General features: G+C 47.9%; 2 protein-coding genes and 1 non-coding gene across 10 annotated transcripts in view; 2 read left to right on the top strand and 1 right to left on the bottom strand.

Moving 5' to 3' along the window:
* PTPRU (protein tyrosine phosphatase receptor type U) overlaps positions 1-3,859 on the bottom strand; it is a 77,607-nt gene extending 73,748 nt beyond the window's left edge. For 4 of the 5 annotated variants that reach the window (XM_088790806.1, XM_088790807.1, XM_088790808.1 and 1 more), the window contains exon 1: positions 3,666-3,854. In XM_088790806.1, coding sequence (XP_088646932.1) covers positions 3,666-3,738 — 73 coding nt within the window. In that variant the 5' untranslated portion in view covers positions 3,739-3,854. Of the gene's footprint in view, positions 1-3,665 lie in introns of all 5 variants that reach the window. The other variant, XM_088790809.1, reaches the window with a different exon arrangement.
* Positions 3,860-10,110: 6,251 nt separating this feature from the next.
* Positions 10,111-26,921, top strand: part of MECR (mitochondrial trans-2-enoyl-CoA reductase) — a 33,207-nt gene continuing 16,396 nt past the window's right edge. For 2 of the 4 annotated variants that reach the window (XR_016018595.1, XM_088790801.1), the window contains exons 1-3: positions 10,111-10,356; positions 22,197-22,294; positions 22,750-22,881. Coding sequence is in view for 3 of the 4 variants with exons in the window: in XM_088790801.1 (XP_088646927.1) it covers positions 10,115-10,356; positions 22,197-22,294; positions 22,750-22,881 (472 nt within the window). In the remaining variant the exon portion in view is untranslated. Of the gene's footprint in view, positions 10,357-16,688; positions 16,812-22,196; positions 22,295-22,749; positions 22,882-26,921 lie in introns of those variants that run through there. The other 2 variants (XM_088790802.1, XM_088790803.1) reach the window with 2 other exon arrangements.
* Positions 11,760-11,865, top strand: LOC148755594 (U6 spliceosomal RNA). Its single transcript, XR_016018806.1, has one exon. It is a non-coding gene; the product is annotated as a U6 spliceosomal RNA (small nuclear RNA).

Raw genomic sequence — 26,921 nt, 5'->3', positions numbered from 1 at the left:
AGGTGAACTAAATACTCAATCCCTGTCCTTACAGAGCTCACGGTCTGTAAGCGGGGAAGGAACAATAAACTGTAATTACAATCATTACAATGCTACGAAAAAATTCCAATCAACCCCCACCTTCCCTTCCTGGGCTAGAACAGGAGTAACCAAGGAAGACTTCAGGCAGGATATGATACCTAAGCTGAGACCTGGAGGAGCAGGAGTTCACCAGGTGAAGAGGTGGAGTTAGAGAGTTTTGGTGAGAAAGCACGGCTTGTGGAAAGGCACAGAGAGGAGACAGCGGGCAATGGGCAGTTAGGTGATATTGATAAGTAGGTCAGAGTGACCAGAGCAGAGGATGCAGGGACAAGGGGCACAAATGAGATGGAACTGAACAGGCAGGCAACAGAGCCAAGGGGGAGGGACTTAAACCCTGAAGGCAATGGGGAGCCTTCAAGGGGTTTCAACATGCATTTTTGTTTTCAAAAGCTCTCTGGCACCATGGAGGAAGGGATGGAAGGAAGAGGCTGGAGCCTGCCTGCAGTGGAGAGATGGCTGAGGATGGAGAGAAAGGGACAGATGAGAGAGACCCTGAGAGTGTGAAAGGATAGGATGCATCTGGGTGCAGGGAGAGGGCTTGAAGGAGAAAGGGAGAAACAAGGAGCCCCTACAATTCTAGCTAACCCAGACCTGCATGAATAGGCCACCCTCAACTCTAGCTTAGCTGATGAAAGCATGGAAGGATGGCAGCATGCCTTGAGCAAGCAAGGTCCCACCCTGGATTTTTCCTGACACCTGAGCTGGGCAGCAAGCTGCCCAGGAGCGCAGCACCCCCACTCTCACGACTTCCTATGGAGTTTCCAGCCCCATGGTTCAGAAGGGCCAGCTGCCCAGACAAGCATTTATTGCCCAACCTGAAACCACGGGGGCAGCCCCTCCCTCATTCCTGCTGTCCTCAACTCCAGCAACCAAAAGGGCAAAATGAACTAGAATGCAGTGGAATAAATTACTGCCAGACTTACATGGCTGAGAGACATCACACACACACCCTAAGGGGGGTAGAGGGGCTCAGGAGGCATTCAGGAAGTTGGGTTGACTCTATCCAGATTGGGGGCCAGCGCTGACCCCATTTCTTCCACTAAGGACTTCTGAATTAAGCTCTAACAGTAAGCAATAGCTACAAGGTTGCCAGGAACTTTAGAAGTGCAATGACCTGCCCAAGGTCACAAGGACAGCAAGTGTTGAAGGCAGAATTTGAACCCAGGTCCCCCAACTTCAAATCACAGCCTCTGCGGCTCTAACAATCCTCAAAATCATCTTTTGTTCCCTGGCGCTCACAGACCCTTACTTTGAAATCTACCAAGTACCATACACCATTACTACAAGGCAGATGAGGAAACTGAGGCCTGAAGAATAGAAGTAATTTGCTCAAGGTCTCACTCCCAAACCTCAGTTCTTAACAATCCCCCCTGCTGGCAGGAGTTGGGTCACAGGAGAGCTCCTGGGGTTAAGGTGAAGGTGGTAGGGGTATGGGAGCTTATTTGTACCCCATGGGTTTGATCTCAAGGTGGGAGGGGAGGCAAAGTTGCTGCAGGGCGGGGGAGGATAAGGAGGAGGTCGGCTTGGCGCCCTCTCAGACATGGAGAGGTCGAAGTTAAAGCTGTGTTGGATGACCCCGTGCTGATTGGCCAGGGGGTGGGGGTGGGGGGCCTCAGAGCCAGAGCCCAGCTCTGAGACCGCTGAGCGACCGCGGGAGCTCGGGAGCTGCGTTCCAGAGGCCGCAGAGCGCAGCGAGGCCACGAACTCGATCCCGGGGAGGCCCGTTCTCGGAGGCCAGCGGCCAGGAGGAGTCTCCCACACGTGTCTCGGTGCTGATCCCTACCTGAGGTGACTCCGGGTTACTCAGCCCCCGGGGCACCAAACTGGCGCTGCCCAACAGGTGGGGATGGGGTAGGCTGAGCCTCCCTGTAGGGGGACGACCATCCTCGCCCCAGGGGACTATCAGGCGCAACTCCGCTGGAGAAGGCCACAGTCTGGAATCCCAGGCCTCAGGGTGGGATGTGGGGGTTTGCGGGGACGGGGGGGGGGCACAGACACGCACACAGAAACATAGCTGATACATGGTCCACAGCACACACGGACACACAGACGCAAACTCGATACACACGTTGATACGCGATCACAGGTACACCTCACACACACTCACACACACACCCCCAAAAGACACCACACTCCGAAACACACCCAGAGATTGTGCGATCGCACACAGCACACAAACACAGAGACACCGGTACACACTCTCACACGTACGGGGGTCCTGGCCGGCGGGGAGACCGAACAAAGTTGCGGAGTGGACCAAGGGAGTGTCCCGGGAGACCCCGGTGTCCTCCGCGCCTCCTGCGAGCAACCGGAGCGGGCGCCGTCCGGCGGCGGAGAGCCAGGCCCTGCCCGCGCCTGGACGTCGCAGCCCCGCCCGGGCCCGGCCCCCGCCGGGCGACCGGCTGCCGCCGCGGCCCTGTGCCCCCAGGAGCGCCCGCAGGCCCAGCCCTCCCCGCGGCCCCTCACGTCCGCCTCCCGATCCCGGCTCTCCCCGCCACCCGCCCGGCGCCCCGCAGCCCGGGCGCCGCCTTGGATCAGCCGCCTGCCAGCGCCGCGCGGAACTTGCGAAACAACAAACCGCCCGACATGTCGGAGTCGGCGGCCGCGGGGCCCCCATTACTCCCTCGCGAGCCTTCTGCCCGGCCCGACCGGGGAGGGACCCGGACGCCGCCTCGACAACTTGTTCCGGGCCCGCGCGCCACACACGCACACACGCGGGACACATACACACATTCTGCCACCAGCCCCTCGGGCGGACCCGCGCCCCTCGCACACGGCCACGGCGCAGGAGCGCACCACACTCGCCACATTCCTGGACACGCAGCCAGCACGCACGGACACACTCACACACACATCCGCTCCAGACACGCTCCTATACACGCATTCTCGGCACACTTGGCATTCACTCGGACCCACGCAGCCCCCGGAGGCGCACACCACTAACCCCAGACACTCCCTCACGTACACATCGCGCACACAACGCACCGACACACGTTCCGGGCCCGTTCCCACGCCTTCACACACGTACACGGATCTCACAAGCACACACACCACACTCGCGTTCCCTGATCCACACGCGGGCAAAAATCCACTGAACACTCTCGGCCACACGCATAACACAAACACACACACAGTCTCAGACACACAACAAACAGCACTCCCTGCCACGGCGTACAAAATGCAAACAAATGCAACACATAGCAGATACAACTCCGGCCACACAAGCAAACTCAGATGCACACACAACGGACACACATCCTACTTGGCCGCACAAACACTACACACTGGCAGACACACAGACCCTCAGCTCACACCCAACGCCTCGATGCACACAACATTCCCTCCAACGTACTCGTGGACACACAACATACACAGCACCTTTTCTTGCACACACACAACTCACGGACACACAACATTCGCAGACACGGAATATCCTGAGCACAGGATCGCACATTCAACACTCAGACACACACACGGAGTAGGCTCGTAACGCCCGTTCACCCAACACTCACACTTTCTGCCGATCTACGCCACGGGCCCGGGGACTCCGCGGGGCAAGCTTGGTCCGACCGACACTCGCTTACCTGCCGGAGTCTCGGTCTCCGGCGCGCAGAGCTGGAAGGTGAGCGCCAGGACGAGAGCCTGGGCGCGGGCCATGATGCGCCGCCGCCTGCCCCGGGGCCCGGCGCGGGGGGCACCGCCGGAGCCCGAGCCGAGCCCGAGGCGAGCCAGAGCCGGAGAGAAGCAGCGCGGCGCGGAGCGGGACTGGCGCGGAGTCCAGAGCGGGAGCCCAAGCAAGCGGGGCGCTGACGTCAGACCCGGCTGCGCTTTGCGCGGTCTCGCGGCGCCCCCTGCTGGCAGTCGCGCGTGCCGCTGCCCGTTCAGGTTTCCCGCGCCCCTCCCCCACTTCTGTACTCACTCCTGGAGGTCCCAAGCTGGGCCTGGACCCCACCCGCCTCTGCACTGAGCTGGCGTCGACCTTCTCAAGCGAGCAAGCTCACTGCCCACGCCTACCTCTCGCACAGTGCTCCCAGAGACAGAGACCCAAAGACACCCCGCCACTCTACTCTGTCTGATGCTAGGTAGATCATCCCCTCTACCTAGACTCCTCCAAATGTGCGCTCATACCTACCTCCAAGGACGGGCGCTCATCACCTACCAGTAGCTGGTTGTTGGGTCTTTGGAAATGCTAACTTTTAGAGTTGTTCATGTTATCTTTTTAATGTCTATGGGATCTGTAGTGATTCCCCACCCCTTCATTTCTGATATTAGTAATGTGTGTCCTCTCTCTTCTTTTCTTAGTTAGTCTGGCTAGAGGCTTATTGATTTATTGATCTTTTCAAAGAATCAGCTTTTGGTTTGGTTGATTTCTCTCTATTGATTTCCTGTTTTCCGTTTCACTGATTTCTGCTCCAATTTTTTATTATTTTTCTTCTGCTTCCTTTGGATTTAATTTGCTCTTCTTTTTTTAGTTTCCTAAGGCAGAAACTTGGATGGTTGATTTTAGATCTCTCTTCTTTTCTTATTTATGCAGATTCCCCTATATGCACCGCTTTTGCTGCATCCCACAAATTTTGATAAGTTGTGTTTTCATTTTCATTTAGTTCAAAACATTTTTAAGTTTCTCTTGAGATTTCTTCTTTGACCCATGTGTTATTTAGAAGTGTGTTACTTAATCTTTAATCTCCAAATATTTGAGAATTTTCAATTTACCTTTCTGTTATTGACTTGTAGTTTAATTCCATTGTGGTCTAAGAGCTATCAGTGTATGTGTTCTAGTCTTCTGAATTTGTTAAGGTGTGTTTTATGGACCAGAATGTGGTCTGTTTGTAGAATATTACAAGTGAGGTTTTGAAAAATGTGTATTCTGCTATTGTTGGATGAAGTAGTCTATAGATACCCATTATATCCAGTTGATTGATGATGTTATGGAGTTCAACTATGTCCTTACTGATTTCCCGCCTGCTGGAAATGTTCATTTCTGACAGAGGGGTGTTGAAGTCTTCAACTATCATAGTGGATTCATTTTTTTCTCCTTGCAATGCCGACTTTGAGAAAGTTCTTCCTTTTCATGCTATGAAGTCCGCTTCCCTCCCTCACTCTCATTGGTTCTAGTCTGCCCTCTGGCCACACAGGTTAAGTATTATTTAGGCCTCTATCCTGTGTAAGCCCTGTACAAAGACCACAAACTAGTTATCCATTACTATGTAAGACCAGACACCTTTGTGCTTCACCCACATGGGCTCATTTAATCCTCACCACTATCGTTCCCGTTATACAGTTGAGGAAATTGAGCTACAGAGAGAGAAGTTACTTTTCCAAGGTTATGTATTAGTATGCAGCAGCACCAAGATTTGAATCAAGGTCATCTGTCTTGAATTGAATTGGGGCTGAGAACTGCTGTCCATCTGGAACCAATCTGGAGACTGATTCATTTATTCAAAATTACTGTAAGCTAAATTGAAGATATAAAACAGACAAAAATCCCTACCCTCATGGAGCTTACATTTCAGTGGTAAAACAAGAACAATAAACGACCCCCCAAAAAAGCAACTTCCATGGTATATGAGACAGTGATATACCAGAGAAATGGGGGAGAGAAAGAGTGAAGGGGAAAGATTACTGCAGTTTTAAACAGAGCATCTACTATATGATGTATTCATTATTTTTCTCCACCTCTAGAACATGAGCTCCCTAAGGGTAAGGACTCTGTCTTGTATCCCAGTGCTTGGTATCTGCTATGTAGTTGGTGCTCAATAAATATTGGATGGATGGATGGATGGATGGATGGATGAATGAATGAATGTAGACATTGTCCTTGCCTTCATGAAGCTTATATTTTAGTGGGAGATGCCAATAGCAAATGTGCAAATAAATATATACTTACAATCTAAGATGTGTACTCTGAAGGAAATGAATGGAGTATTGCGATAAATAATTGGAGGGGTGGGGGGTCTACTTTAGTTAAGGTGATCTGAGAGGGATTCCATGAAGAAATGACACGGTGACGTTTGAGCTGACACCTGAAATATGAGAAGGAGCTAGCCTCAAGCCCTCACTGAGGAGGAACACTGCAGCCAGAGAGGACAGCCTGTGCAAAGGCCAAAGTTTGTGCCTTTGAGGACAGCAAGGCCAAGGTGGCTGGAATGGAGTGAGTAGGGAAAAAAGTGGGGACAGGTGTAGCTGGAGAGGCTGGCAGGGTCTGCAGGTCATATAGAAAATCATGAGGCTTTGGGTTAAACCCTAAGAGTAATGAGAAGCCATTGAAGCATTAAGCAGAAAAGGAAAACGTTTGACCTCTCATTTTTATTTAAAAAAAAAAAAGTTCCCCAAGCAGCCAAATGGAGTACAGGCTGTGGAGGCAGAGATGAATGGGCAATTGGGTCTAATTAACGGGCAGTGACATTGTACCGAGCCTGGAAGTTCAAGGTGTGTCTAGGCCTCCCTGTACACTGTCTTAGCTCCCTGTATGCTCCATGAGGTTGGCACAACCAAGGTTGCCCTGGGCCTACAGGAGGCAGGGCTGCGGGCTCCTGGGCTCTTAGTCTCCTCTTTTGTGAGCACCGATGAGTTCCAGGCTGAGCCAGGAAGGGCCAAAAAGACAGCAGGCAAGAACCAAGGACAGATAATTAAATAGAGAGAGTCTCGGAGAGAGACAGAAGCAAGAAAAAAGTGATGGGGAAGAAATGGAGCCAGAGAGATGCCGGAGCAGAGAAGAGACAGAAAGGACTATGCAGAAAAGGAAACTCAAGTAGAGAAATCTGGTAAACAGCAGAGACAACCAAGAATGCTGCTGTTTGCAGAGGACTCTTGTAGGAGCCTTGTGACAAGGTTTTACCACTGATTCCACTTTTTTTGGATATGGAAACCAAGGCTCAGAGAACATAAGGCATTTGCCGAAGGTCACACAACTAGTAAATGGGGGCCCAGGACTCAAACCTAGACCTGACTGACTCCACACCCCTCCATTCTTTGTGCAGGGGAAGTCTGCAGGACAGAGATTGTGATGGAAGGAGAAAGAATATAAGCAACAGATGAAAAGAGAACATTCTGCTTCACTTGAAAAAAACCACAAAGTTCTATAATCCTGGAAAGAAGAGGGAAGGGAAAAGGAAAGTCCCTGCCTGGAATGACCCAAATCTAAGGAAAAGGAGACGGCACCAAAGACAGGGCCAGGCCATGGGGAAATTCAATTACTTTCAACTCATGGAATATTTATGACACATGCCGTGTGCCAGGCCCTATATTGGGTGCTGGTGTCACGGAGATGCGCCAAACATGGTTCTTCTCTTGCCTGGATCAGGAAATGGGCACATGAATAAATAAGAGACTGAGTCCTAAAGGCCATAACACCAGTTCAGAGAAAACGCAAAGGCTGCAGGGGTTGACTCAGCCTAAAGGTTTGGGAAATAGCATCAAAGACATTATATTTGAAACCTGGAGTTTCAAACCTGGAGTTTCCCAGATAAGCAAGGCAGAGAAAAGCCTTTCAGATAGAAGGAGCAAGCTAAATAAAGGCACAAGACATGGAGGTACAGGGGAAAGTGGGTATCAGGTGTAATTGGATCACTCATAGATTATGCACAGTCCAACAGCAGAAGATAAAGACACTGTAGGAGTCAAAGTGCAAAGGTCTTATGCAAAGTCAGGGTGATTGGACTTGAACCCCTAGATCAGTGGTTCTCAAACTTGCCCATAGGGAGACTCAAGTGCTCGAGTTGGGGTTTGCCAATGAATTAAAACCATAGTCATATTTTTCTAATTTGAAAAGCAGGAGATTAATTACAATGAATATAACTTTTTCATTTTAAGGTGTTTTTCCTCCATACATTTTTCTGAAGATTTTAGTACGTGTCAATAGTGTGAAAGAAGGATAGAATTAGCATAGAATCATAGTTTTGTTTACAATTTTAATATATCAATAGTTCATGATGTTCTACAAAGAACTGTAGCCTCTGGCTCTCCCTAAATATTGGGGAGTCACAGATGGATTTCAAGCAAAGGAAAGACAAAACCTGGTCTTTCTGTTAGGAGGAAAAACATCATTCTGGAAGCCTGAAAAAGAAGGAATTGGAGAGGGAGAAAGAAGGGAGAGAATCTCAGGAAGAAAGCTGTTGACATAGTTCGAATAAGAGCTGATGGCCAGGACCAAAAGTGAGGGTGATCAGGATGGATGGGGGGACTCAAGCCAGCCCTGAGGAAGAAGACTAGCTGGATGACTTTCCAGGCTTCCTGGCCAGGTTGCCCAGGGAACTCAGAGGAGCCAATTTGGTACAGAAGATAATGTCAACAGCTCAATGTCACCTAGAAAGTCTTCCAACAGAAGTTGACCTGTGTATGTGTCACCATGAAAATAGAAGATAAGCAAGACTGGGTAGTGTGTGTGTGTGTGTGTGTGTGTGTGTGTATGTGTACATGCGCACGCCCAGTGTGGGATTAAGTCTTTCATCCATCGTGGGACACCGACTTTATAATAAAAACAAGTACAAGCACTTTTTGAGCACATACTATGAGCCAGACCCTGGTCTGGGTGTTTTACATGTGATATTTCTCATTTAGTCTTCACAGTGACCCCCTCATAATATTCATCAAATGCTTTTATGTGCCATGCATTCTTGTGCTGAGTGCTTCAAGTGAAGTGAATAATATCTCACTTGATCTCCACAACAGTCTTGAAACGGACACTATTATTTCCTTCATTTTAAGGATAAGGAAATGGAGACGCAGAGAGGTGAAGTGACTTTTCCAAAATCAAATGGCTGACAAGTGGCAGAGCCAGGACTCAAATCCAGATTTGCCAGAATCCAGCCTGCATCCTTCATCACAGCACTTTGCTTTCTTCCCTTCCTCAGAGGAAAGGCTCTGAGTTGGCAAGCTTTGGGTCAACAAAATCCAGAGAAAGGAACTGTCTTTATCCTTCAAAGCCCTGGCTCAGTGTTTCTAAAAGCCTGTTCTCTGGATCAGCTGCATCAGAATATTCCTGTGGGCTCATAAGAAATGTCCATTCCTGGACCCCTCCCCAAGGCTCTAATGCAGTAGGTCTGAGATGGAACCTAGGGTGGTTTTTATGCATTTGGGAGATTTCTGAGTCACAGGACTGGCTCCAACAGCACCTCCTCAGGAACCTCTACCCCAGTCCCATCCCCATCCCAGAGCACCTCTCTCCTTGACTCCAGCAGTGCCCTCTACCACGCTCTAACATTCAACTGGGGTTTTAGTTATGCTCGTGTCTTCACCAAAAATATGACCCAGTGTCTTTACTGGGCTACATCTTTTCACAAAGCACTTCGGTTGTCCTACTTAATCCCTTTTGACACTGTGAGCATTTTGAGACCGGGACCTCCTGCTTGTGATCCCTCCCTTATATCTGCACACACTTAGCGTTTTACAAAGTGCTTTCCCAGCCACGATCACATCACGCTATTGTTTCAACCAATCCTCACAACAATCTTGAAGGCGGTGTATTCTCCCCTTTGTACCGATGAGAAAACAGACTCGGAGTTTCAGTCACTTGCCCAAGGTGGCTAAGCTAGGAACCCGCAGGACTGGGATTTGAACCTAAATCTTCTAACTCCAAACCCAGTACTCTTGTCTCCACATCAGCTTACATGTACTACAATCAGTGTAAGGGAAGTCAGCTTTGCCTCCCTATGTTATTAGAATATAGTGGAAATTAAATGAGATAAGGCCTTGCAGGGCCTGGCACAGTGAGCACTCAATAAATGGTGGGGAGAAGGAGAAACTGAGGCCAGGAGAGAGGAAATGTCTTCCCTCAAATCAAACACCAAATCGCAGACTGTAGGCACAGCTTTGGGTCAGTCTCACACTCTCCTTACTAGGAGGTCAACTTTGGCGAGCTCGAAATCTCTGCGACTCCCACAGGTCTCTCCCCCGCCCACCCCTTGCTCCCCGCACAGTTTCACCAGGCGCCACCGCGCGGGCAGCAGAGGAAGGGGACAGCCCTTTAAAAGGAGCAAGGGGCGTGGCCACGCGGCGGGGGTGGGGGCGGGGAACAGCGCGCTGTCGCGGGAAGATGACGTTCCCGGGTGTCCGGCACTTAGTTGACTGGGACAAACATGTGGGTCTGCGGCGCGCTGTCGGGGGCGCGAACCCGGGCCCAGGTGCGGCGGGGACTGCTCCGCGCTTGCGGCCGCCGTTGGTCGGCGGCTGCCTCCTACTCCGCAGCTGCCGAGCCCTCCCGGGTCCGGGCTCTGGTCTACGGGGACCACGGGCACCCAACCAACGTCGTCGAGTAAGAGACGGCGCCGGAAGGAGGCAAGGGGACTGGGGTTCCTGGAGGGTTTTAAGACGGCTGTGGAGAAGGGGGACTGGGCAGGGCGGGGCAGGGTCCGAGGAAGAAGGTAGAGAATAATAGGACCGAAACTGATGCCCAGGGCACATTGGTAGTTCAGAAAGTCCATACTTCTTAGAAGTTGAAGACCCGAGAGGCATATTATCATAATAATGGCTGACGTTTTTTGGTCGAGGACTACTGTGTCAGGTAAAGCCTGTGTCAATAGATGAGCTCATTTAATCCAACCTTCTTGGTGGGTACTTGATTTAGCCCCACTTTGCAGATGTAAAAACTGAGGCATAAGAGAGGTCACATCACTTGCCGAAAGTCCCACAGCCAGTAAGTAGCAGAGTCTGAATTTGAATCCAGGTCTGACTGACTGATCCGCCTGAGTTCTTACCTTCTGTTATTTTTTGGAGGGGATTTTCAGAATACTTTTACATTTGGCTCTTCACTTCTCAGTAAAGTTAAGTCAGAGATCATTGTTTCCATTTTACAGAGGACGAGGGACTTGTCTGAAGTGCTATAACTAATAACGATTGGAACAGGAGTGGGAACCCGTGGCTTCTGACTCCTGTTCTCATGAGATTTCCTCTCCACGGCGCTGTATATGTGCCTTTAACTAGTTAGAAAGTGCTCCTGTTTTGAAGCCAACACAGACCTAACGTCGAATACAGACTCAGCCTCCTAGTAGCAGTTTGATCTTGGACAATTCACTCAGCCCCTCTGAGTCTTCATTACTTTTATAATTATGTCCTCTTAAAATTCTGTTAGATTTTAATCTATGATTTTTACATGTGGCTGATAAAAACAGTATGTGAATTGTCAACCATTATAAATCTGCACATAAGTAACTATAGGCATACCTCGTTTCATTGCACTTCGCTTTATTGAGCTTTACAGATGTTGGGTTTCTTACCAGTTGAAGGCAAGTCTCTATACCAGCAAAGATTACAACTCACTTTATTGCTATACTTACTATACTGCGGTGGCCTGGAACTGAACCCACAGTATCTCCGAGGTCTGCCTGTATAGCCATTCAAAAGGGCTAGTGGAGTCACTATAGTGGAGCTAAAATAAAAGCGCTGATCTAGAACTCAGAAGACCTGGGGTCAAATCTTTGTCCTTGTCATATCTGTGTGTGTGTTTGACAAGCTATTGAGGTTCTCTGGACCTTGGTTTCGTCACCTTTACAATCGAGACAATACAGCCATCGCTCATAGTGCTAATCAGCTGAGATCAGTCTAATGCTGTCCACCAAAAAGTACCTGCATACTCCCCTGCAGTCCTTTATTTACAACTCTTTGATTCCCAGCAGGTGGTTTGATTGTTTTCCAGAGGATAGGCAAATGGAATTATTTTCATGATTAAAATACAGGCTCGAGTGCTCACCTCCATAGCACATATATTAAATTGGAACAATACAGAGAAGATTAGCATGGTCCCTGCACAAGGATGGCACACAAATTCATGAAGCAGTCTATATTTTTACTTAAAAAAAAAAGGCAAGCTGGATGTTTGGACAGCCTGAAGGGATAAAATTCTGATAAATTCAAGGTTATATATTCAGTTTAGCTACATCCACCATTTGAATATTGAGACCAAAAGAATTTTGAGAAGACTCATCAGTCAATAAACGCCAACTTGTATGTTGCTCATAAGTAATAAATCAGCGATATACCCCAAATTGTATGTTGATCATACGTCATAAATCACATAGGACTGCTGTAATGAGCTGGTAAAGCTCTGATGAGCACTGCTTTCCAGGAATGCACCCCAAACAGGAACCGTGGAATGCCTCTCTCGCAGGCTTGTGATTTATGTGGTGCTACTACATCTGTATCCGATTTCAGTAAGAAGTGCACCTTTTGTGGAGTTCTGTGGTGAGGAGGAAGGCATCTCCGATGTTTGGGGACGCTGAGGAAAGGCCTGGGAAGTTAAATGCAGTTGCCTCCTGATTGATCACCTCCGCTTGGAGGGCCAGGGAAGCTGGGACAGACTGGTTGCAGATGCCACTTAGGGAAAAAAAGACAGCTGTCTTGTTTCCTTGTGTGGAGCCCTAGTCATTTCCCAGAAGTTCAAAAAACGTGGTACTTCCATGAAGCATTGCATTCAACCTTAGCTTCACATCTCAGTCACCTATGGCACTTTTTGAAACTACATATTCCCAGGTGCCACCCCTGAAGTACATAGTAAGTCTAGGATGGCCCTGAAATCTGTGTTTTGTAAAGCTCTCCGAGTGACTCCGATGCCCAGACCAGCGTTGAAAACCATTTCCCTGTGGATGTGGACTGTCAGGCAGGCAGTAATTCTGCCTCTGCCCCAAAACGGCCGCTTTCCCTTCTGACCCAGATTCAGGTGATTTGACTTGTTCGTGTATGGACTGAGGCCAGAGACTGGGATTCTCTTCTTTGTAGTCATGTCTTAGGCGGTTTAGGGTAACCACAGTGTCACAAAAAGAATCAGGTGTCCTTTAAACATCCTGGTAACTGGGTATGTGGGTCAGGTTACACCAGGTAGGGCCCTGGATCTACCCAGAGTCCAAGCAGAGCCTTCCCCAAACTGGCAAGGTTGGCCACACTGGCAGTGTGGGCTGGGAGCAGCAGGGAGGAAACGATAAACAGTCTGCTCGGGTCTGAGGGGTTGTGGAACTTCTCAAAATGAGGCTCCGGGAATTGCCCGTTCTCATGTCATCATTCGGAATGTCCCTCTCTTCTGTCCTATTGGCTCCCAAATGTTATAGCTGTTCCCCCTCTGCTAAGCCTTTTTCCCTGGTCTCTTAGAGTTTCTTTTTCCTCTGAAATGGACTCCCCTATGTACTAGTCCCTTTTTCATTTAAAGAATTGAACTGATCTAAATGAAGTAAGAATGTGCAGGAGAAAATGACAACATGGGAGAGTGACAAACATTCTAGGAATTTCAAAAGTCCCCAGGGCCATTACCCCTTGTGCAGAGTTCTGGATTCTCTGTCAGATCGTTCCCAGATACTTCAATATCCTTCTCTTTCCTTTGGTTCCTGAAAGTCCCCATTCAGAATTTTGCATTTTCTGGGTCTTATGGTAAAAGCAGCTCTCATAGTGTATGCCTACTGTGTGGCAGGCATTGGGCTAAGTCCTCCACATGTATTTGGGAATTTAAAACTCACAAGAACCCAGTTTGGTCGTTGTTACCCTCATTTTACAGACAAGGGAACTGAGGCTCAAGAAGCTTAAAAGTCACTAGTCCAAGATCATACAACTAGGTTGTTCCTTGATTAAAAGTCCCTGATATAGACATAGACCTGAAAAAACAATGACCACCATCCAAAATGTTTTTTGTGAATGAGATGGAGGATAAAATTGGGAATAGGTCAAAAGAGAAGGTGAGATTATAGGTCAGTCAGACGACCCCAAGTCTATTCTTCGTAGGAATGGCAGCCCCACCCTCGTAAGAATACTGTCTTCTGTCTCCCGTTTTCAGGATCCTAAAGCTTTCATAAAATGGCATCCTGGTCATTACAGCTTTCTCACCTGCCTGCTGCTGGCATAAAATGAAATGAAGCTGTGAAACCCTTGGACACATACCCATTCTCTGAGCCAGATGGAATTTGGGGAAGCAGGTGGTGGGGGAGCCAGGCTGTGTAGGTAGTGAGTTCTCACTGTAGGGCACTGTTTACTCTCAGGGGATTCCTTCTTTTTACAGTTGATGTCAGTGTTTAAATCTACAACTCTATGCCGGTGACTTGGTTTTAAACCAGAATTATAGTACTTGGAGAAAAATTTTAGCATTCTGTTTTGGCACTCGGTTGAAAACTGGGACTTTGTGTTGTCTTGTCTTCTGGAGCTTTTTATGGTTGTCATGAATGAAAGGGGAGGAAATAGAACTCATTGATTTAGTAATTTAGTCAGCATTTATTCTTTGAGGGCCTACTGACTGCTAGGCACTGAGGAATCAGACAAATAATCTGTGGTCTTTGCTTTCAGGGAAGTCACACTGTAGTCCAGGAGACGGGTGGCCACAGGCCGGGGGGTAAGTGCTGTGACAGGATAGTTGACAGTGCTATGGACTCCCTTGGGGTGGTCAAAGAAAGCTTCCTCTGAAGACGAGATCTAAGTTGAGTCCCCAGAAGATACACATACCTGGGCGGTATATGAGGAGAGAAAGTAGAGAAATGTTCCAAGCAGAAAAACCTGCATGTGCAAAAACCCAGAGGGAAGAGAAAATGTGTGTCTGATTAACAAATATTAAATGCCTACTGTGTACTCAGTTGTAATTCTGCAAAGGAGGTATCTGCTGAAACCAGCCTGAGTTCGCAGGATTCAAACTCAAGCCAGATTCCACATCCTATAACACTTGTACATTACCTTCCTTCTGGACTTCACACTAGGTTGTGGGGTTTGGGGCAAAGCCCTTGCACCCTCGTTTCCTCATTCTTGCCTCTGAGATGAAACTTGGCAGGAACACCTCTGAGCAGCCACACAATAGATGGGGCTTTCCCCTGTGTCCAGAGTTTCTGGGAGGAATTCTGCCACCCACTGCAACTCTAAGTTGTTGATTGCCTGGCCCTCTCCTAGCAGGTCCTGCAGCTCTCTGGTATGCTTCCAGGCCTTTCCCACGCTGGATGGGGTAGGAGGGCCCTCATTTTAGAGAAGGAAAAGCAAAGAGGCCATGAGGTGAGTCTGTCATTGGAGACTGGCCTGGGTTCTAGTCCCAACTCTGTCACTCATGACAGTGAGGAAATCACTCTGGTCTCCAGTATTTTCAGTTATTCTTTGATAAAGGGCTTGAGCAAGGTCAGGAGTGGTAAATACAAGCATTCATGCTGTCCCCCCAGCCCTGTCTTCTAGCCAGTGACAAACCTTCACCGCTCCCTCTTCCGTATACTTCAAAACCATAGTCTCCCCACACAACACTTTTTCCTGCCAAAACAAGGTGAGGCCTCACCATTTTTTTCACGTAATACTGCAGCCATGGAAATTGTTATGAGACATGAATCCTCTTGGATCCAACAGTTGTCCAGTTCCGACAACTCCATGAAACTGAAGTTGGACTGCCTGCTTGCCAGTGGTTGCTCTAGCAACCTCCCAGGAGCAGTGCCGTGGCTAGAAATCTGGGGTCCTGGGCACAAGGTTTCACCAAGGGCCCCCTTTGCTCGTGGTTGGTTACAGAATCAGCAGCCAGCCAGGCCGGGCTACATGGACATCTTTGTAGCTGTCAAAGAGACAAAAGCTGCAGGCAGGGACTCTGCCTCCTGCCATGGTCCAGTCTGCTCTCTGGAGTAACAAGGAGAGTTAGGCCTCAGCAAACTGAGCCACAGAGATTCTAAAGCTCCCTTCGAGCAAATACCCTGATGTCAGCAGATGTAGACTGTTACGGGGCTTACAAGCTTCCTGGTAATCCTAACTGAAGGAAAGTAAGGTGTTGAGAAGGTAGGGAGAGGGTATCTTTGCCAACCCTGTGTAGAAACTTCCAGAAGTTGCCCTAAGTCTCTGATTCCCTTCCATTAAAATGATTGTGCAAATAGTCCTGGATGGTAGGAGGGCAAGATTACTTTGAGGCACGGAAGCCAGAAGAGGCCCAGGGAGGCAAGCGGGTGCAGCTGGCACACCAGGGGACATGGAACAGGTGAGCTTTGCTCAGGAAAAGCAGCTTTCCCTGAGGGCTCAGGACTCCTTTAGAACCCCACCAACTGAGGCCGCCAGCGAGCCCTGCTGCAGGGGACAAGCTGTTAAAAGCTGTGAGCTGAAGAACTTTGTTCCTCCACCATTTCCCAATTATGCCCTGTTATTAATTATTAATCAGACTCAGAACAACGTACCCAGCACGCTAGGCATTTCACTAAGTCACAGCAGGCAGCTTGTCTGTGACATGGGGTTGCAGACAGACCAGGGAGAGCCACGTAAATGTTGGTTCCCTTCACCCAGTGCCCTATAACGGGACACACATTTTTTGGCTCCCTCTAATAAGCAGATGAGAAAGTCTCTGTGGTCTGTGACTGTTCTTCCTGCTGACAATGATATGGGCCCGTTGGAGGTGACTGAGTCGAATCGAAGATGTATGATAAGTACAAATGGTCGCTAATTAAATGCAGCAGGCGGGAAAGCTGTCTTCGCGGTGCTGGCGAGTGCCCGCCTTACACAGCACATACAACGAGCCCGTCCCCAGAGGGCTGGCCTCTTTTTCCCCCCTCTCAAAAGGCTCTTTCTTCTGCCTGCTTTTGTCTCCCTTGTAGTTCATATGGCATCACAGGTGTACAGCCGCGGCCTCAAAGGAGCCATTGTGACCTTATCCAGCCTGGAATCTGTTGAGTGGAGACAGTGGCATCCCTCTGAGTTGCATGGCGCCATTACACTCACAGGGGGAAGCCCTGAACGTCCTGGGGAAGTGACTTGAGATCTAGTCAGGCTGTGTTTGGGTGCCTCATTTGTACTCCACAACACAGCCACCAGTTCCTTTGGTGAGTTTAAAAAAAAAAAAAAAAAAAAAAAAGGAAGAAATTGCTATCATTACACCAAGAAGTCCAACTCCTGGAATTCAGACTCAGCCCCATTTTCCTTCCTGTCTCGGCAGAACGGTATCCTTGACGACGCTGTTAGAACTCTGCAGGAGCAGCAGTGTCTGTGGTATTGATGGCATTCCATGGGGCAGGCTGGGGCTGGTCTCCCTGGTGAGACGCAGCTGGACCAACACACCTCCCCCAGGCGAGCAGCATGTGTCAGGCCTGCCTGCCGCCTTCACCCACCTGCATTTGTGGCTTCAACTGTCCATCTCCTAGTCCTTCGCCCCTGTCTCACTCTCCTTCCCTCCCACTTCTGTGAGTTTCAACTAGCACAGAGCACAGAGTCGATCGGCCCCCCAGAAAAAAAAGCAGAGAACTGGGAGCCGATTGTAGCCCAGTGCAGGGCTCCTCAAACTGCTGTCTTGGGGGGGCAGGCAGTTATCCAGTGTGCTGTGAAAAGAGTGTGCCCAGCTGAGTTAACTCTGGAAGCTCTGGATTGCACGAAGCCACATGGGTTTCTTTATTGGAGGACTTCTCAGAGGCTTTACGACTCTAATGTGCAGTCTGAATCTTATGGGGGGGGGGGCTGTTAGTCGGCTATTAGCATTTCCCAAATGTATTGGACCCCAGGGAGTCCCTAATAATCTCTCTCAGGACGAGAAGGCCACAAATTAGTGTATAGCAGCCTGAGATTTGGAGTCAAGCTTCAGATCAAGTCTTGCCACTTAGTAACAATTTAACCTGGTGCAAGTTACTTTACTTCTCTGAGCTTCAGTTTTCAATCTGTAAATTGGGTGATAACACCCTCCAGATAGGTGTTTTGAGGACTAAACGGTGTCGGGTCTGTAAACTGTTAAGCACAATGCCTGGAGCTTAGTAAACTATCAACATTAGTTGTCATTTAATTGTCCAGCCATCACCCAAAACATGTTTACCGAGTACCCTGGACTCCACCTACACACAGCTGACTCCCAGGTCTCTACGCTCGACCAGAGCACCCGTACCATATTGCAGGCCACCCGCTTCAAGCTTCCTCCCCACTCCAAACCACCCTTCCTCCCTCCCTATGTCTTGCCCAAACCAGAAGCCCAGGAGCCATCAGAGACTCCCCCCCCCCCCATGTGGAGTTAGTCACCAGATAACATCAATGCCACTTATTTAAGAGATTCTAGGTTATCCAATCCTCTCCTTCCCACGGCTCCAATCCAGACTGCACCTGTTGCCTTGTCTACTGACAGGTCAGATTCTTGGTCATTCCCTCTGGCCGGGAAGCCTTCCTTCCTCTCTCGATCCACCCAGTACATTCCTGTTTATCCTTCGAGCCCCAACTAAAGTTATCACTTCTCCCAAAGCCCTTTGCTCCCCCTTTGTTTTCTTCCTCCACAGGGTAAACCCTCAGTCAGCTGTAGCACCACAAAGGCTCTTAGATAGCACTTCTCCCAGATGTGAGTTCCCACAGCATCGAGCTCCCAGGCAGGAGATTTTTGTTTGTTTGTTTTTTGTTTTTAAACCCCCTGGCATACTACCTGACACTTAGTAGGACTGTCATTAAACATTTGTTGAATTAAATTTACTTGAATTTTCCAAGAAAATGCTTGTCTTCCTTTCAGTGATTCAAAGATCCTTTTCAGAAGTATAGCCAGGCAATTATTTCAAAGGCTTCCTTGGATAGTCCTACCATTGATAACAGCTGCCATTTCTTTAGCATCTACTGTGTATCAGGTACTCAAGCAAATGCTTTATGTACATTAACTCATTTAACCCTGTGAGCTAGGTTCTAGTGTCCTCCCATTTCACAGACAAGCATTTTGAGGTTTGTCTAGCTGGTGACTGACAGGCAGAATTCAAACCCAGAACTGCCTATTTCACTCCAAACCCACGCTCTACCCTTCATCTATGATCTGAGATCTACCTGTATTCTCATCTTGACCATGGTCATCTAGATTTTTAGAAAGTGCACGTTTATTGCATATTTGATTTGTACTTCCCTGTGAGGAAAAGAGCTGTGGGTTTTTGCTTAGACTGAACTCTCTTAAGGATAATCTCCATTTTTATTTGCACCCATCCCTCAAGGGTTTTCCTACACAGCCCAGAACCAGGAGGATCAAGTACAAGCCACCTCTCCCCTGGTTCCCTAAATGACTGGCACTTTTATGCCACATTTTCTCTCTAGAGAAGAAAATTGGATAATTTCTTTAGGAAGCATTGAACCCTGTTTTGGTCCCAGGGACTGTGCTAAGACTGAAAGTTCTCTTCCCTCCATGGAATTCACAATCTAATAGGGAGACAACATACACACACATTCTGATTATAAAACTAGCAGGTCAGTGAAAAGAACCCCGAACTGAGTCTGAAAGACTTGGATCCAAATCCAAATTCATACCTGCAACTCCAAAATCCAAAAAGCTCTGAAAACTCACAGTTGTTTGTATTTGTTTTGTTTTTGTTTTTTCATAACTCTTGAAGGCAAAACCGGAACTCCAACAGGAAGTTTTTATATGGTAATTATTCATTTCATTTAGTGTGAATATTCATACATTTGGCTGCAAAATGAGGTGTCTGATCATAGAATGATGACAGAATACCCTCATGGGGGCGGGGTAGACAATACATGGTTCTAAGCTCTGTGACGTACTTCGCACCCTGAGACGTTTCGAAAAGGAATGTGAACTTCTGCCTTGTGACCAATTGGAAAAAAATGTAGGAAAAGGCTTTGTAAATTAAAAAACAATGAACTCATGTAAGATGGTCTTAAGTGGTGTGGTCACCCCTTCTGTGTAATGGGAACACTCAGAATGGATGACGTGATTTTGTTCAGGGCTAAGAAGAGGGTCAAAAAGATGTCTTAGGGGAAGTAAAATGTGAGCTGGGTCTTAAAGGGCGAATTGAATTTCTCACTTCATGGAGAAGCTGTGGAAAAGAAATTCTGGGCTGAGGCAAGAGCATGCAGAAAAAAGTGTCTTTAAGTAGCTTGAGTGCATGGGCTTTGTGTCTTACAGAAAAAATCTGATTATCTCTCAAGATGCAAGAGAGAAGCAGTACAGATAATATATACAAAGGGGCCACTCTCCATAGTGCATGTGCTCTGTGCAGGGTTTTTCTTTGGAATGCAGACTTACACATGCATTCACAGAGAAACCTCACTGTCTGGCAGAAGCCTCCCTGGTTAGCGTGCGGGGGAGGCTGGGGAGCTGCTGCGCCCTCCCCCTCCCCAGGCCCGTCCAGCAAGGATCACGCCCGCACACGCCCTGCTGCTGCTCACCTCGCTGCCCTCTGCCTGGTCTGAGGTGAGCCCTAACCATCTAGCTTCTCTAGCATCAGGCTGCCAGGTTCACGTCAGAGCTATTTTTGGTACTCTTGAGCAAGTTATTTACCTCTTTTGTGCCTTTGTTCCTCAGGTATAAAATCAGAATAATAGTAGAAAGCTGGCATGGAAAGCACTTAGCAGAGTGCCTCACTGGTAAGCACTCAAACAGTAGTTATTATTATTATAAGGACTCCCCCTCCTCCACCTGTTAAAAAAAAAAAAAAGCCCTTTCTTTATTTTCTCTGCCCTTATCATCAACTTCTTCCTAGTTAACCATTTTCTGTAGAGAGTTTCTGTTTTCTTTTTTTTGCAGGTGTTTTTCAATCCTGGTGAGGCATGCCCTCCCTTACTTTGGTCATGATCCGGTACAGGGGTTCTCCAGATTGGGGTCCCCAGATCCCCAGAGGTCTTTATAGGTAGTCATGGAGATTCCCAGACTTATTTCAGGATGCTGATATAGAGGAAGGTAAATCAGAGCGTCGATTTTGAAAGTAGAGAAGCCCTTCCACTGACCAGTTATCTTACCCTGTGTACATTTCATAATCTCTAGGAGCCTATATTTCCTACTTGATAGATGGGAATATCAATACTTCGCCCCCAGGAGTATTACATCTTAGATTATGTATTTAAAGCCCTTAACACAGGACCTGGTGTGTAATAAACACCTCATAAATACCTGCCACCATTATTACTATTAGTATGAGAGATCTTAAAAATCACACTTTTACCCCAAGATGGAGCCTTAGGTATAATTAAAAGGTCAGATTTCTGTAAGAAGTAGGTAGAATTACATCAGTTTAGTATGGTGACACTGTTGCCTAATATTAAGAACCTCTGGTTGGCAGTTATATGTGCCTTTGGTAAGTAAAAATGAAGAGAATTATTACTTAACATTTGGGCAGAGAAAAACATTGGAAACACGAAGTCAGGGGTATGGAGAAAGACAGGAGCTGGTAATAAAAAGTCACAGGGACCCACCAGTCTAGTACACTGATCAGTGCTTTCTGGCTGCAAGTCTCCTTTTTCAGAAAACAAAAGTAACACATGGACATTGTGGCTGGGCCTCCCCCCCAAAGCCCTGCAGCAGGTTTCACCCATTAACCAAAGTTCCCATGATGACTAGGGCCCACCAGGATCAAAGGGAGTTATCACATAGACTTGAAATGGGAGAGGCTCTTGGAAGTGATCAAGACCCCAGGGGACCCCAGTCTGGGGAATCCCTGTACTGGATCGTGACCAAAGTAAAGGAGGCCATGCTTCACCATGCTTGAGAAACAGCTGCAAAAAACCACCTCCCATTTCACAAATGGAGAAATAGAGGCTTAGAGCAGGAAAGAAACTTGCCCAGGGTGACACAGCCATCACATGGTGGGGCTTCACACCTGAGACGCTCAGCTCTCTGTCCAGCATCCTTTCTGACAGACCAGAGTCCTCTGAAAGGGACATCACTCCAGGGGGTGAACCACAATCATCCAGGAATTTGTTTCTGAACTATATAGGCCATCTCTACTTCCCTCACCCCCTCTGCAACTAACGGAAATGTCTCCTCTCCCCTATGTATATTGTGAGGGGGGGGAAGGGGGAGAACAAATGACCAAGGCCAGGTTTCCCAGTTGTGCTTGTTCCTAAGAAGTACTTGGGGTGCCCCTCTCTGGAGCTCTAGTTCAGCAGTTCAGAGCTGGGCCCTGAGACTCTATATTAGAGAACATACCAGGTGATTCTGATAAGCAACTTTTGGAAAACGTAAGGCTAATCCAGTCTAACGGAAGTTCTTAACAATTTTCTGTCCTTGAGCGGGCAGCGGTGTTGCGAGGTCACTAGGGATTTTCCACTTGCAGGTAATGACAGAGTTAATCTGTGTCTTGTGCTAATTCCTAACAGCACCTTTCCCTTTTCTACCAGAATCCGAATTCCTGGGCACACAATTGGGAGCTCAAAAATGTTGCTGTCTGACCTACTTTGGAGAGATGATTTGAGCAAAAGATGCCCTGTCTAGCCAGGGTGACATTAACATCTCTCTTTGGCTTTGTGCTTAGACTGAAGAACCTGGAGCTCACTGCTGTGGGTGGATCCGACGTCCATGTGAAGATGCTGGCGGCCCCTATCAATCCATCTGATATCAATATGATCCAAGGTAACCTTGGTTTGCGTGGCTTATGTTAAGTGGCTTTTTTGCTTAGCCACCTCCTCATTTTAATTCCTCAGATGTGGGTGTGAAATTCCTGTGATTAACAGCTGCTGTTCTCCAGATGAGAGACTGCAGGTTGTGTGAGCTCCCTCTGGCCTCCTCTCCCTGGATTGTGAGGCTTTTCCAGAGTTAGGAGGATTGCAGTGGGGAGTAAACCAACCATAGTGACGTGCGTGCGATGTGCTGGGCTCATTTCATACATTACCTTATCTAATCTTCCTCATAACCATGAATGCCAAAAAGTATTACCCCCTTTATCAATCAAACTGAAGCTCAGAGAGATTGGTTAGTAACACAGCTGGTCAAAAGCAGAACCCAGATCAGACGTCAGTCTGACTCCAACAGCCATGTCTTCACTGTCCAAGCTTCGCTGGATGACCCTGTGTGCTCTTCTCCCTTAGGAAATTACGGCCTCCTTCCCAAGCTGCCTGCTGTTGGAGGGAACGAAGGTGTTGGACAGGTGGTAGCAGTGGGCAGCAATGTGACTGGGTTGAAGCCAGGAGACTGGGTGATTCCCGCAAATGCTGGTTTGGGTGAGTTTCTCCAGCTGTCTGCAGCCTTTCGTTGTTCCAGATCCTATTTCACCCACACTGTAAATGTTTGCTCATTGGTTCAGTGTAACTAATAACTAAGCAATGCAGGCTTTATTGTTAAGTCCACATACCTACCTCCAGGAGAAATGGGAGCTGAACAAGGAGAGCAGAATTTCTGTTTCTTTCACTCGAGAGGTGATTACCTGCCCTCTCATCTCCTTGGGCCCGTGTTGATGGGAGCTGTGATTCTCTGAATCCCTTCCACCCTAAATCTGCTGTAAGCTATAGTGAGGGACAGAAATAGGACAGCCCCTGCCCTCCAGGAGGTTAAGATCCAATTGAAGAAATCTCCAAACCAATAACGCCAATAAAAGGAGAGCTACAAGCTCACAGGAAGCTGGGAAAGGATCAGGGCTTCCTGGAGGAGGCTCATTGGAACAGACATTTAAAGGATGAACTGTGTTAGGTGGAGAGGAGTCCAAAATCATTGCATTTGGAGGAAACAAAATGAGCAAAGACCCAAAGGTGAGTTTGGGAAATGGTGGAAAATCCAGTGTAGCCCCGGCAGAGCCTCGAGGTGCACACGGGAGAGGATTGCATAAGTGATCAAGAAGGTCACAAAGGTAGTGGGGCCACAGGGGGGAGGCCCCGCAAAAGCCAAGCTAAGAGTTAGGGTCTTCTTTGCTATATGGTAAGGAGTCATTGGTGAATTTTGTTATTTTACCCTTGATGGTTTTTGAGACATAAGAAATTGTACAGCTGGAGCCTGACAGCAGCCACGAGAGAGAAGCAAGGCAGACATTATCCATCCCTTTTGGATCTATGAGGAACTGACGCTTAAAAAGGAGGCCTTGCCCAAACTTACGCCGCACACTAAAAGAGAGCTCACCAGACTCTTGTCTCCTCTGTTTTTCCTGCTACACCCTAGTGTGAGGACCCTTACACAGTTATGGGTAATAACTTACAGTCAACTCAAACTTGCTTTACAAAAAAAAAGAAATTAATTGGTTTGTGGAACTGGGAAGTGCAAGAGATGGAAAGCTTCAGGCAGAGCTGCATCCGCGAACCCCAGTGATATCAGAGCTCCGTCTTTCTCTTGTTCTTCCTAGTTCTCACGTGGGATCTGCCCACATAGTGACATAGTAATAGCAACAAATATTTATTGACTACTCCCTTTGCACCAGGCACTGTTTTAAGCACCTTTAAGTATTTAACTCAATAATTCCCACAGTATGCGATAGATACTATTATTAATCCCATTTTGCAGATGAGACAACAGTAAATGTAAAGGAGTACGCAATTTACCCAAGGTCGCCCAGCCAATAAGTGGTGGAGCTAAGATTCAAACCCACTCTGTTATATACCTTTCATAGATGCTCGCCAGCAGCCTGAGGTTTACATCATCCTGAAAACAAACAAATGAGTACGTCCTCACAACCTGTTCAGCACAACCATATCCACCCCCAGAATGGCTCTAACCAACCCTACCTGGGTCCTTGCCCATCCATCCATGAACCAGTCGCCAGAGGGAGGGGGTTGGGCCACTCCAATTGTCTAGTTGAATCTTTTGCCACCGCTGTGGTATAGAGAGTGGGGCCCTGTGGTTGATAGCCCCAGAAGTTAGGAAGGAGTAGTCTAGAGAGAAAAAGGTATCAGACAGGAAAAAACAGTACCAGAAGTCTACGTAGAAGGAAGTTCTTTGCTTCTCTGAGATCAGGAAAGCTGCCAAGAATGGCTCTACCTTCTCTTACAGCCACGTGGCAGTGAAAGAGCCTAGCTGTGCGAGCGAATTGAGAGCTACAAGGATTCACTGGCTACTGACTGGTGCTTTGGGCCAGCCCCCGTGTTGAGCGAAGGACACACCTGACAGGTCAGGCAGTCTGCCCGCAAAGTGCTCTCAGCTGGGAGTGGGAAAACAATACTTAATATAATGCAATATAGTAAGTGTTATAATCACAGGATGGACGCAAAGGCAAGAGTCCCCAATCTCGGGAAGCATTAGGAAAGCTTCCCAGAGAAGTGATGCTTGAACTCCGTCCGGAAGACTGAGTAGAAGCACAGCTAGTGGGCTGGGTGAGGAAGGGCTTCCCAGGCAGGAAGTACAGCTCGTGCAAAGGTCTGGTGATGGGGGAAGGCACAGCACCATCAGAACTGCAGGTAGCTCAGTGTGGCTGAGTCAGGAGCGACGGGAGAGAAGCAAGGTGAGGCTGGAGACATAGGCTGGCGCCCAGTCATGGGGGGCTCACATCCCTGCTCACAGGGGGCCTGGTGAAGAGCTAAGAAGGAGAATGATTTGATCAGATTTGTGCAGTGCAGAGAATGCTCTGGAAAGGTGGAGGGTGGAGACAGGAAACCCCTAAGGAGGTGGCTGAACAGTTCAGGCTTCAGAACCGTTCTGAACAAGACACAGTGTCTGAACAAGACTGTTCCATAGGACTGGAGAAGACAGTTGGATTTAAGAGCTCAAGTAACAGGACTTGGTAATTAGATTTGGGGAGAAGAATAGAGGACATCTGCCAGGTGTATGGGTAATTGCATGGCTGGTGGTGGTGGTAGGATTAGCCAGAATTGGGATTTCTCCCTGGAGAAAAGGTGCGTCTTTCAAACCAGGTGCCAGTAGGAGAGGATGAGGATTTTATAATCGTCGGGACTATAATTAACTCAGTTTATTCAGTAAACATTTTGTAAGCATCTGCAATGTGCTGGGCTCTACCGTGTTTCCCTGAAAATAAGACCAGGTCTTATACCATATTTCCCCAAAAATAAGACCAGGTCGTATAATTTTTGCTCCAAAAGACGCATTAAGGCGTATTTTCAGGGGATGTCTTATTTTTTCATGTACAAAAATCTACATTTATTCAAATACAGTCATGTCATCTTCTTCTGGAATATCGTCATAACATACTACCGTGTTTCCCCAAAACTAAGACCTAGCCGGACCATCAGCTCTAATGCGTCTTTTGGAGCAAAAATTAATATAAGACCTGGTGTTACTTTACTATAATATAAGACCGGGTCTTATGAAACGTAATATAAGACCGGGTCTTGTATTAATTTTTGATCCAAAAGATACATTAGAGCTGATGGTCTGGCTAGGTCTTATTTTCGGGGAAACACCGTAAATGCTTCCATCTGGCTGACGATCTTAACTGGGGCTTATTTTCGGGACAGGTCTTATTTTCGGGGAAACATGGTAGCATACAGCAGTGAACAGACATGGTATTTTCGTGAAGACTGTAGTTTAGTAAGAGTGGCAATCATTAAGCAGATAAGTCCTCAACTGGGCAGATCGTGGTCATTTTTCATGGTACTGAGCTGCCCAGCTGTTGCTGTGCCCATAACCAGCTTTTTCCAACTAATCAGTCCCAATGGAGACTGGACCAGAGAATGCCAATTGGCTTTCTCATTAGAAACACTTAAAACCCTTCTGAGGCAACACGGGGCAGGAGAAAGCACTGGCCTGGGACTCAGATGCAGGTTCTCCTTCCACTTCCCTGGTATGACCTTATTTCAGTCACAGTTTACTGATCTGTAAGATGGAGCCAATAGTCACCTCACATACCTCAACCAACTCATAGCAGCTCAACCGAGGGAATACATGCAGCGATCTTTACAAACACTGAATTTCTGTGTGCATTAGATCATGGGTCAGCAAACTTTTTTCTTAAAGGGCCAATTAGTAAATATTGTAGGCTTTGCAGGCCAGACTGCCTCTACTCAACTTTGTTGTTGTAAGTAGCCATAAACAATACATAAAAAGTGAGCACGGCTATATTCCAATACAACTTCATTTACAAAAATCAAATCTGGTGGGCCAGACTTGGCCCATGGACTGTAGTTTGCTGACCCTGCATTAGCAGATGGAGATGGTTATAGGTCAGTTGCACATGCACGAGAAATGACCGTGCTCAGAGCTAGGGCGTGGGACTTAGGATCAGTAAAAGGAACCAAGGGGTGTTACACACCTGCTGCGTACTGGGCACAATGACAGTCTGCAAATGGCATCGCATTTAATCACACTACGACATGAGTGTTATTCT

This window comes from Rhinolophus sinicus, chromosome 14, assembly GCF_057876585.1.
Source record: "Rhinolophus sinicus isolate RSI-liver-muscle chromosome 14, RSI-T2T, whole genome shotgun sequence".
Classification (NCBI taxonomy): domain Eukaryota; kingdom Metazoa; phylum Chordata; class Mammalia; order Chiroptera; family Rhinolophidae; genus Rhinolophus; species Rhinolophus sinicus.
Note: the sequence above shows the minus strand (reverse complement) of the source record. Positions and strands in the feature narration are given on the sequence as shown.